The 12,868-nt window shown below is 39.3% G+C and overlaps 1 protein-coding gene across 4 annotated transcripts in view; it reads right to left on the bottom strand.

Moving 5' to 3' along the window:
• nphp4 (nephronophthisis 4) overlaps positions 1–12,868 on the bottom strand; it is a 175,332-nt gene that overhangs the window by 63,174 nt on the left and 99,290 nt on the right. For all 4 annotated transcript variants that reach the window (XM_082518730.1, XM_082518729.1, XM_082518728.1 and 1 more), the window contains one exon: positions 6,575–6,712. In XM_082518730.1, the coding sequence (XP_082374856.1) occupies positions 6,575–6,712 (138 nt within the window). The remainder of the gene's footprint in view (positions 1–6,574; positions 6,713–12,868) is intronic.

The raw sequence follows: 12,868 nt of genomic DNA, 5'->3' as shown, positions 1-12,868 counted from the left end.
TATTACGGTTATGGACAGAAAGGAATCAAAAGAGGACTTGCTTTGCAAAACATTATTGTCACCTTGATGTATGGAAAGCATGTATACTGCATTATGGAGACTTGGATTATATTTACAAGGCAATAGGATGAAAGCTTGTGGTGGATTAGCTAAAACTGATTCAGGAAATTGCCTAATACTCTGAAAAGCAGTTCCAACCGCACACTTACAGTGGAAATGCATATCTTTAAAAAACAGCAGCCATATGTCACGGAGGACGTAAAGAGCTTACTCTGGTTAGGTTTACTGGATGTCTGCATTGATCCTCAAAGCTTATCTATGAGTCACAAGACTATAAATAGCCTTGTCCATCAATATACACCGCAGACACAACTCTTTCAAAGTGTGTCAGAAACAAAGACAGCTGGACGCTGCGGGCTTTAGCAAATGTTATTTAAACAGGAGTAAATTGTGCATTTCTCAGGGGAACTTTTCAAAAATGTTTTGCTCTAATAGAACAGGACAGGTTATGTGGTCCTGAGTCAAAATGCTCACAGTCACCGTAATAAAGAAACATCATTTCAATTTAGTAGATTATTGATTGTCATAGTTTGGGGCATCACTGAACGACACTGGCTGCTAATTGTCCAGATGGATACGATAAATTAAAATCTGGATAAGTGCACAATGCAGTCAGGGTCAATTCATTGTGATTTTTGGTGTTTTTCAAGAAAAAAAAAATCTGTCAAGATGGGACCCAAATTTACATTTCTCCATAAAGAATACAAGAGGAAAACAGTATGGGGCAAATAAAAAGCGTTTTAAAGGATAAATATGTCAATGCTAATGCACAATAGGCAGCGTTATAGTCACGCTAAGGCTGCCGAAGCATTGGAAGGGCCAATGACAGTAAGTTCAGGAAAAAGCACAGATGACTTAATCAGCCTATAACAAGTTAAATTATTTTTCTTTAAGAGTGCATTTTGCATTTTTAATCACCAATGTCTGCATTGTGCTGCTTTACAGTACTCGACTTTACAATATATTTATGAAAAGAAACAGCACAGTTAATTGCCTGTGGATCAGTTCAACATTTCTACATTTTTTGTGGCAAACATTAATCCCCACTTCATTGTCATTGACAGGCACACAGCTGGAGGGGTATTAGCGAAGATAATTAGCTAAGAAGTGCTAATGGTGTCATTTTGCAGTTGTTTTTTTCCCCTGGTCTTTGATACATGTGCATGGTTCAGATGGCATATTAAACACCATGCGAGGCTGAGCATTATTGGGCTTTCCGTCAAACGTGCTGGTAATAACCTCGACCAAAGTCGTGCTACTATATATACGTATATTCAACATACCCTACATATGCACTGTTATTCTCTGATCAAACAACCTGCAATATAATAACCTAAGAGAATTTCAATGCATAATGTAGAAGTCTTAACACATTTTAAAGGCTCAGAGTAATTGAGTTATACTTTATCTCAACTTGCTACCATAAAACCTATGGAGTGTGATGACATACGAGCACTTTTTATAGGCTGGTGGATTCTACAGTATTGGCATTTAGAAAGTACAAACCAAGCAACCAAAGTCAGGCACTTTAACAAGTCGCCTGCATTTAAGGTAATATTTTCAAACTGCTAGCAGAATGTGACCTTTAAAGAAAGGTTATATACACTATGAAAGAACATAATACAGCATGTCTTATGTAAAAACATAACATAGTAAAATTCATAGTAATAAAGCTTCTCACTCCCTGTATGTGCTACTCTTCTACACTGTAGAACAATAATTATAATAAATAATTATTACATCTATTGTTTTGGGATTGATGCACATATAGTAACGGAAATAATTTAACATTCAGTTTTCCTTTAATGTAAAACATTCTGTGATGCAGTTGGAAGCCAACCGGTGCAACTGTAGGTGCCAAGCTAACCTATTACTAAAAAAAGGAAATGCTGCTGTGTTGCCAGAAACAGACATTAGATTTGAAATATATATATGGAAAGAAATAAAAAGCATTACAACTTGTGTGAATGAGAGAACATGGGTATAAATGAAGCTTATTTCTTGGAATGTAGCCCAGTAAGTACAAGATGTTCCTACTTTTAGATAGATAGAAAAGTGGATAAAGTTATTCTGACAATTTCACAACACGACCTAGTCTGTCTTTCAAAATGAAATTGTATTGTGTCCTTCTGCCATGTTGTCTTTCTTATTATATTTGATCCTTCCAGTAAGTCTGATTCCTAGTTCCTGGCTTATTTCTGCAGAATGATTCATGGTTTAAGATATATAGATTTTGAGCATGAAATATGAAGGAAATCCATTAAAGCTGTAGTTGACTAGTTACAATATCGCAGGACTTCTCAGCTATGCTGAAAGGGGTATACCTGAAAGCAGGTATACAGTCCAGGGCAGCACTGAACGAGCCCCTACAATCTAATGTGATAATAAAGGGGAGGCAAGCAAACACATTTGCTGGTGTGTACGCTTAAATTTGAACAAATCTGCAATGGTGTTTCCACAGTGCTTTACTGTCACCTGTACATTAGAGGACTAGATACTACATTAGCCACCAGTTCTGTCCTCATATGAAAGACAGGAGACATGGGGTTAAGTTAAAAAGAATACAAAATATTACATAACTAATGATATTCAAATGTCCTTGCAGTTAGGCACCATAATTGCCGATGTGAATTCCTTTCCAGAAAGAAAAACAAAACAAGATTTAAAAAACAGAGTCATCAAGATGGCAGGGTCAAGATCTCTGTGTGAGCTATAACCATGGCAACGATTAGTGTGTGCATTTCCCCTTATAGCCCAGTGGCATTGCAGACTTGATGTATTAACAGTGAGCACTTTGGAAACTTCACAGCAGATATAACCAACAACACTCCAGTTGCAATTAACAAAGCTTATATTGTGACTACTTGTGACAGGCTTAAGTTGATTATCACTAATAACATAAAAGTAGAAATAAACATGCCCTGTGCCTCCTGCATTTCGAGAAAACGGTCCATCCCCAGCTGCAGGATGTGACTAAACTGAAACTGTTTACAAGCAGCCAAACAAATCCCTATACTTCTCAAACAAGGGCAATATGCTATGTGGGGGTTTTTTCTACATCAAAGAGCAAATGTGCATATATAAGGATGTGAAAACTGATTTCGATAAGCTGAAAAAGATTCAGGGTTAATCCCAGGATTAGAGCATTATCCTGAGCCCACATGGTGAGGACATAGAGGGGGCGACACACTGTCTTACAGACTACCTCAACTTTTGTGTGGACACGGTCGCCCCTGCTAAGACGGTACGGTGTTATCCTAATAACAAACCGTGGGTAACACAGGAAGTCAAAGCTGTCCTCAACATGAAGAAGAAGGCTTTCAGGAGCAAAGTGAAGGAGGAGAAGAAGGCAGCACAGCGGGAGGTGAAACGCTGCCTGAGGGAAGCAAAGGACACCTACAGGAGGAAGGTGGAGCAGAAGTTGGAGAGGAACAATATGAGGGAGGTCTGGAATGGTGTGAAAACCATCACAGGCCACAACACCAAGAAAAGCACAGTGGGGGGGACTGTGGAGAAGGCAAACGAACTCAACAACTTCTTCAACAGGTTTGACCAGCCCACAACCCCCCCACCCTCACCTTCACTACAGAGTCCAATCCCCACTCTCCTACCTCCCTCGCTTCCCCCCCTTCCTGACACCATGACACCCCCCTCCTCCAATCCCTCTCTCAGCAGCAAGACATCTCCCCCCCTCCCCTCTTCCCAAACATCTCCCAGTGTCACAGTGGATCAGGTCAGGAGACAACTGAGGAAGTTTCGCCCCAGAAAGGCAGCAGGCCCAGACAAGGTGTGTCCTAGGATGCTTAAGGCGTGTGCTGCTGAACTTGGGGAGCCGCTACAACGAGTCTTCAACCTCAGTCTGCGACTGGGGAGAGTGCCCGCCCTATGGAAGACATCCTGCATCGTCCCGGTCCCCAAAAAGAACCGGCCCAATGAGCTGAATGACTTCCGACCGGTGGCACTGACGTCACATCTTATGAAGACTCTAGAGCGGCTCTTCCTCAACCTCCTCCGACCACAGGTACAACATGCCCAGGACCCACTACAGTTTGCATACAAGGCGGGTGTCGGAGTGGAGGATGCCATCCTGTACCTCCTACACAGAGCCCACTCACACCTGGATGGGGGAAAAGGCACGGTCAGGATCCTGTTTCTTGACTTTTCCAGTGCCTTTAATACCATCCGGCCCTGTATGCTTCAAGAAAAACTGAACAGGATGGAGGTGGACCCCTGCCTGGTGGCTTGGATCTCCGACTACCTCACCGACAGACCACAGTACGTCAGGCTGAAGGACATCACGTCTGACACAGTGGTCAGCAGCACAGGAGCACCACAGGGAACTGTGCTGTCCCCTCTTCTCTTCACCCTGTACACCTCTGACTTCTGCTACAACTCTGAATTATGCCACATTCAGAAGTTTGCAGACGACACAGCCATCATGGGGTGTATCTGGGATGATCAGGAAGAGGAGTACAGAAGTCTGGTGAGGAACTTTGTCGCATGGAGTCACACAAACCACCTGCAACTCAACACCTCAAAGACTAAGGAACTGGTTGTGGACTTCGGGAGGTCCAGAGAAGGTCCACTGCCGGTTCAGATAGAGGGGGAGGAGGTGGAGGTGGTCAACAAGTACAAGTACCTCGGGCTGTGGGTGGACAATAAACTGGACTGGTCATGCAACACAGAGCACCTGTATAAAAAAGCCCAAAGCCGACTGTACTTCCTCAGGAGGCTGAGGTCTTTTAACATCTGCAGGAAGCTCCTGAGGATGTTTTACCAGTCGGTGGTTGCTGGAGTACTTTTCTATGCTGTGGTGTGCTGGGGGAGCAGCACAGCAAAGAAGGACTCATCCAGGCTGGAGAAACTGATCAGGAGGGCTAGCTCTGTGGTCGGCATGAAGCTGGACACTCTGGTGACAGTGGCAGAGAAAAGGACATTAAAGAAACTGATGGACATTATGGACAATGCTGGGCATCCTCTGCACACGGCCATTAACAACCAGAAGAGTCTGTTCAGTGACAGGTTGCTTCTCCCAAAGACAAGAACTAACAGACTTAAAAACTCCTTTGTCCCACACGCCATCAGACTGTTTAACTCCTCTCTGGAGGGGAGAGGGAGGGGAAACAGGAGGACAAAGGAGGGAACAACTAAGCTGTAGTGCCTCTTCACCTCACTGTGCAATACCTTTTGTGCAATACTTTTGTAAATAGTCAACGGTGCAATAGACTCAATACTTGAAATGTGCAATTCACTTGTATTTTTATTTTTATTCCTATTTATTCTATTTATCCCCTTCGTATATTTTATTTATATTGTCTCTGTATTTATATATATGTGTGTGTGTATAACTCTGTAACTTCTGTCGGTGCTGTGCTTTTTTGGAAATCGAATTTCCCAGAGGAACCCACCCAAGGGATTAATAAAGTTCTATCTTATCTTATCTTATCTTATCTTATCTTATCTTATCTTATCTTATGATTTCCTCGCCATTCTATGAGATTCTTCCAATGCTTCTAATGTGCATATTTCCAAATATATGCATATTTGTGGGTGAACGTAGTCTAATTTAGCAAAGACAAGGCAGCTTTCAAAGGCAAAATGAGTCTGGCAGGCAATTTGCGGCAGCAAACACCTACAACTGCAGGGAATAGGTTAGCCCTGCATCATTTCAGGAAATTATTCAGCAAAGTTAATCAAATCAGAACAGTATAGCTTGCTTCCTCATTTACGCTGCAGTGAATCCTCTGGCTGCAATGATAGGACTTGCGTTCAGATGCATAAAGCTTGTTAGCATTTAGAGCCAGTCGGATATGTTTTTTTCTCTGATGTAATTTTCATTATTATCTCTGTGCTAGTTCACTGGAAAGTATAGGGATTAAATCAAAAAGAGTTTGATAAAAAGGCATTCATTAAAAAAAAAAACTTTTTATTGCCAGAATTTGTATTTCAAATGGAGGGTTGATTTACACACGAAAACAGCTAATTGTTACCAATTACCAATCACCAATAAAAGAAGTACTGTACAGGGTAGGTTAAACATATTTTTTCCTAATTAGTCAAAACATGAGTTTGACGTAGAACAGTGAGTACCTTATTAAAAAAAAGCAGTCTTTGTAGAATAATTGAAAATCCAAGTGAAAAAATAATGTTTCTTTTGATTCTAAAGATGAAAAGAATCCACTTCGGCACCACCAGCATCTCCAAAGACAAAGAGTGTGCAGGGCTGGAGTTCAGGTTAGAGGATGTGTGTGTGTTTGTGTCTCCATGGGTACATGGGTATGAGCTGGTAGCTGAGTGCTGTAAAGGTGAGTGTGGCTTTGTACTCCAGTGAAGAAGCGGACAATGTACGACATTGTGCGTCTTCGCTATGATTGAATGTACACCTCGTAAATGTATCTATGACTTACTTTCACCTAGTGTTTGTGTATTTTCTGCAGCGCGCGTGAGTGTGTGTGTGAAGGATGTGTGCGTTTCTGTGGGTGCGCGTGTGAGCGAACGGGGGTGGAAATCTTACGACATGTGACAGCTGGTGGGCCGATGCCAATGGGGAAGGATGGAGCAGAGAAGGAAACGACTGTTGCCACGGCAACGCCGAGCTGGAGTGGCTGATGGTCGGGTAGCGTGAAGTAGCTGCCAGCTGAGACAGTGAGAGCTGTGGAGAAACAATGCAAATGATTCGCTGTTATTATTATGATTATGAGCAACAGGGCTCAGAAATATACTTTACACCAGAGAGACACATGTGCTGTCTGAGATGGCAACACCCCATTACAATGCTTTGACACTTATAAACCCTCGTCACTCTACCTGCCTCCAAAACTACTGCTTTTTTGCACGCTGTCATCCTCCCGCAGGTCAACTTTAACTGACTTGTGAGATTGTTTCCATCGTTCTTTATGATTATCTTAAGTATTGTGCAAAAAGTGTCATGTAGAAATATCAATCATTACTCATAAGGGACTTGAAATGTAATTCAAAATGCCTCCAAAGACCTACATTCAGTGGTACATACACTGAATGGTGTACATTTCGGACATCCATCAATACACAAATATAAAGTGTTTATTCTGAATGTTATAATAGCATTTTCTTTCTTATATTTTCCCATTTTAATTTCTGTTTGAAGCTGTTGTAAATGCAGAGTGAAAATAATAAAACTCACCTCACCTTTACTTGATTTCTAAGTAATTTGTCATATTTATTTATGCTTTGCGTTTCTCTTTCCCACTGGAATTAACTGCCCTTAATGTAAAAGTACTTTTATTTTTAAATTGTTCATATGATATCAGCGTATTACTGATATCAAAAGAACACCAGTGAGGAATGTCAAAGAAGGAGTAAAATTAAAAAGCAGGGGAGTGGCGTGTATAACACAACTTTGTTATTTAACAATGATGGAATAAGTGCTGTAGAATTGCACTTATATGGACACTTCAGAGCTATAGACGTGTCTCCACAATCACCATAATATTAAGTATGAAATACATTTCACATGTGAATTGCTCTAATCTTCGGTTTTCCCCACAGCTAATCCTGGGGTATCTCGAGGCATTCCCACACTCCACGGGATATTTTATACTGCAGCGACTAAGTCTGCCTAAAGGTTTCCTCAGAGATGGGCCTCCACAGGCAGACAGGTGGCATCTTGATCAGATAGCCAAATGATACTGTTTATATCTCTAAGCTAAAGAGCAGCTGTTATTCTCTGAGCTCCTTCTAAAAAAATGTTTCTTTCTGCCCAGTTATGTTGATCCTTTGTCTTATTTTAGTCTTTTCATAATAATACACTCTGATCAGAATGAATACATCTAATTAAATGGCCCCCAAATTACCGTCACATTCAAATCTGCACCATTGTCCCCTAGACAGGTGACAGCTTATTGCATCGGATTGTGAAGAGATATTTTATCCAAGTTTGTTTATCTACCTTTTGGGTAAAAGTCTTTTTGTTTGCTACTGTGAAATGATTACTAAAACTTATCCAAATCCTCTATTGTCTTTGAGAAAAAGGCAATGCTTTATTTATTTATTTAGCAGGGAAAATGCAGAATATATGCATTATACCAAATATAGCTAAAAGCTCATTCTCATGCATAGTCCCTGTGCATAGGCTCCTAATGACATGCAGATAACAACAAAAGATAGTAAATCAAAACCTGACAAATAAAAGCGTGTACACAATGAAATACCCTCAAAAGAAATGAAACAATAGTAGTTTCTAACTCGAGAACACACAATCAGCAACCCCAGAAGGAGAGAAAACATTTCATCAGTGTATGAAAATTCTGTGCTGCCACATTCATTCTCCCACAGCTCATTGACCGCAAACCTGAACAACGTTTTCAAATTAAATTTAAAATGTACTGCACTCTCTGATGCTTTAAGATTTCCACGTTCCCAGTAACTAAAAAAACAAAACAAACTGTTTTATCCAAAAGTTGCAAAACAAAATTTAATGTAGCGCTCACTTGCTTAAGCCAACAATACAACTTGTCACAAAGTTTTTAAAGAGGTTATGGCGCTAAAGTGTGAATAATAACGTATGGTTAACCAGTTGGACATAACTCATCTTAACTTCAGAAGCAGTTACCAGGTTAACGGGTTAAAAGGGACTTCATACACCTCCCGTCAGACTGTACATCTATACAGTAATTGCCCTGTGTACATGCCTGTTTGTACTTGATTATGTGCCCTACTCTTCCTCCATCTTTCTCAGTCCCCCCTCAGATCTGCCCAGCTCTGGAGCCAACAGCAGTCCTCACTGAGTCCTTCCACAAAACTTAGTCTAAGGCTTCGATCATTGCTTACCATACAGCCACTGTACTCTATCAATAATCAATAAATGTTTCTAATTGTGTTCCGTGTTGAGGGCTGTACTAGTGAATGTCAGCTATATACATAACATTTTAAAAAGATTATAGATTTTAGTTTGTCTGAGGCAGTGACAATATGTGTAAATGAACTATGAATCTATTTCATACAGTTTTTGTAAACTGTGTAATGTTTGCATGAGTCATTAAAGTAAAAGTTCTCTCTGAGAAAACACCACTTTATCATTCTCATGATTACGCCTCCTCTTTCTTCAGATCAATAAAAAGACAAAGACCAGGTCGTAATATATAAGGAAATATCTAAAGATGTTATCCCTGATGCCTGCTTTGGATATTTTTGTTTTTTGAAAGTTAGACAATTAATGTTAACTTTTTTCCTAATACAGGTAAAGAACATTTCAAAGTAAAAAAAAAAAAAGAATTATATGAAACATTTGGGGAAACCAGTTTCCAAAAGTGATACTGTTGTTCCTTTAAATAATTTATAGTGTGTTGAATTAACTTAGCACACTGAATCCTGCATGTCAAGGTTATCATAGGTTATTATGTGAAAGCATTCGAGAAATTAAAACTTTGTGAAATTATTTTGTTTTAGTTTAGTTGTTTTAGAACTTAAATAAATTTATTACTATATACTAAATAAACTATATGATGGATACACATGTTTATTGACACTCTGGATCGGTCAACTGCTTTCATAAAGTTATGTGTTGTTATTGTGAAATATGCACTAATTTTCGTAACTATTGCCTCTGTCACATCCTCCATACAATAATAAATAAAAAGACAAAAACTAACAGTGAAACTTATAAAAACTAAACGGAAACTAAACATTTCCAAATCATAAAAAAGTCAATTTAAATAAGAAAATCCACTCTGGGAACTAACTCAAACTAAACTGTATTAAAAAACAAAAAACAAAAGGTCAAAACAAAATAAAAATAAAAACTAGTTAGAAAATATACAAGTGTAACAACTCTGCCAGCCAAGATTAGTAGGATCAGTGCTGCGTTGCTTATTCGCTCAATCTCCGACAGAGCTTTACAGAATATTTTTTCAGCTTTGGAAGTCATTTTGATAAGTAAGAGAGAAAAGGTTATAATGGTAAAAATAATCTGTCAATGAACTGCAGTATTCCTTAATAATGGGCCTTTCAGTTCACTTGTGACCCATACTGAATCTGCTACACTCAAAACAAATGGCTCTCTAGATGGCAATAAAGATACTGCAATGAACTTTACTGAGCAATAAAAGAAGAATTGCTAACTCACCCACAGCTTTGTTGGCCTAACACACTTTGGTATTTTTCTGAGGACACTGCAAATGCAAATGCTTAAAATGAACTACAACAGACATCCCTGCTCTCTTCAAATCTTATCCTCAACAAGAAAAAAAACAAGGAAGACTTCACATAGCAAGTTCTGATGTGTCTCTGTGACACAGGGTACTTCTTCACAAACTGCTGGTTATAGCTAGTATTCATTTCATAGATGTGTGGCTACACTGTAGCTGCGTGCTGAAGACACACAGAGACACAGCCCACGATTCTAGCTATGTGTCCAAGCAACAAGTATATAAGTGAACAGATGCAACCACACAATTTTATTGAATGTCCACACATTGGCTAAATAGAGAAATACAAAAAAACCCTATAAAGACAAAAATCTATTAAAATGATATAAAGTAGCTTTAATGTTGGAAAAACATTAAACTTCACCCTGCACAACTAATCAAATCTTGATTTTGATCATGATTTTGGCTTGGTACAATTAAACAAACATGAGAGTTTCTGCTCCACCAGCAGAAAAAGCCAAAAGCAAATCAAGCACTCCTAACATCAGTGCCCATCACAGCCGGGAGTATCCTGGACTAGTCTGGACGAGTAAATTAAACATTAAAAGACAGAGATACAACAAAATGTAAATGCCTGGCACAGCACAAGACTAAGAGCCTGTCCCTCGAAGCGGATTCTTCTGGAAAAACTTCGGATTTAGGGCAAGTGATGTTAATAAAAGAACAAACCATATACAAAAAGTGCTGTAAAGTTGTGTGTCTGTGCCTGCAAAGCAACACAACTAACTGATCAAACCACCTAAAAAACATCACAAACTGTAGTGTAATAAATGCACCAAGGCAGACTCAGACATCCATGAAAGTGAGTCCGTGCAGCACATCAGTATATCCATCCACCTCACAAACACCAACCAATCACATTCCATGTGGCCACACATGAGACCAATAAACACAGTGAGTAACGAAGGTGTCAGGAAAATGGTCAACATACTCCACAAAAGATATGTTATCCCCTCGAGCAATTATCTTTCTAAAGTGGCAAAATCTGCACTGTATGCAAAATGTAACAGGGGAAATAGAGAGGGATCTCACAGCTGGTGAGTTATATTTACTTCCAACAGGCAGGTACAACGAATGGAGTCAAATGTTTGTTTGTTTTTAATTTTCTTTCTAAAAGATTTAGGCCAGGTAAATAAAGGTTTATTTTTCTGCAAAGATTAATTAAAACGGATTAATTTAGAAAATTTATATACAACGGTACAATTAAAAGATCATTTTTAGCCATAATCACGCAGCTAATCAAACTCATTACATGTTTCCATACATTCAGTGAAGCAATGTGATCTTGAGCATAATACTGAGTGAACAAACCAAAGACAGAACTATTTTAGAAAATGGAAAAATAGATGCCCCCCCGATAAATCAGATTTCCTCAATATCGATTCTGAAATAGAGTGTTTGATCTCTCTCGGAAGATCACATTTAGAAATCAAGGTCTGCCAGTTTGAACAATGTTTGAAACAACAGATGACCTGATGCTGAAGAGACAGAGCTTTCTCCCACTTCTGCGTGAAAAGTATCCACTTTTTAAAAGACAGGCTAGATAGATAGAAAACCACAAAAAAAAAAAAAAAAAAAAAAATCACACTAAGAATACCTGATTCTGTTTCTCCCTTGAAAATGTGTTGGTGTCCTAGTTAAATTGCAACGCTTATTTGAAACCTGTTGCTACGGAAAAACCTGGGTGCGCTAGATTCCAGTTAGCTTACCATGTGTTCTCCTCAACATATCAAAGATATGAAAAAACAGCCACAGCTTAGACGTTTTCTGTGAAGATGCCATAGGAAACAAGATATTTGTCACCACTGTAAAAGTAATGGAACAAGAACAAACAACAACTGTGCTGTTGATAAAGAGCTGCAGGTGACAGGCTGCACACCTCCAACTTCTCAGCAAGATAACCAACTTTAATGTGCCCTGTTATGTGCTTGCTGAGTGCGGCGCGAAATCAAAATAAATCAATTTCTCACGCCATGATGGGAAAAGGCAGATTTGTTTATTGAAACAGTGTGTGTTTGTTTGATTGAGGACTAAACACCAGTTGCTCTTTTGTGTATTTCTGACGACGGAGCTTCTCGAGGACCGACTGCTGCCAAGGGAGGCATTAAACCACACTTTTTGCCACCACAGTAACTAAGACTGCCATCAAATTAATCAGGGTTGAAATATTTTTGTTGTTAATTAAAAAAGAGCTGGCATATAGAACCAGATATATGTTGTTGTTGTTTTTTAAGTTTTAAATACTGCCATCTGTCTAGGAAAGTGGCACTGATGGAACATATGGGACATGGTTTAATTGGAATCAACTGAAATGACACCTAAACAGAGCAAAAATGGAAGATTTTCAAACAAAGTGGTTTGACACATTTTGAATTGTGCTAAGTCTCATAGTTTCCTCGCTTCTAAAGACTATATTAGGTGTGGGCGTAAACCAAAATATGAGCAGTCGGTTGTTGGGATCAAGTCAAAATGTCCTCAAATGTTAAGACCAGTGGACTATCACATATCCACACATGCATGCGATCTCACATTGAGTCATCACGTCTGCACACAGAAGGCGTGAAAGACACTACGCAGACGACTCTGCGTGAGAGAATCTCACACACACACGCACATACAACAGG

Source organism: Aulonocara stuartgranti (genome assembly GCF_965226115.1).
Source record: "Aulonocara stuartgranti genome assembly, chromosome: 20".
Lineage (NCBI taxonomy): Eukaryota > Metazoa > Chordata > Actinopteri > Cichliformes > Cichlidae > Aulonocara > Aulonocara stuartgranti.
The sequence above is the reverse complement of the archived record's forward strand: the minus strand, read 5'-3'. Positions and strand labels throughout refer to the sequence as shown.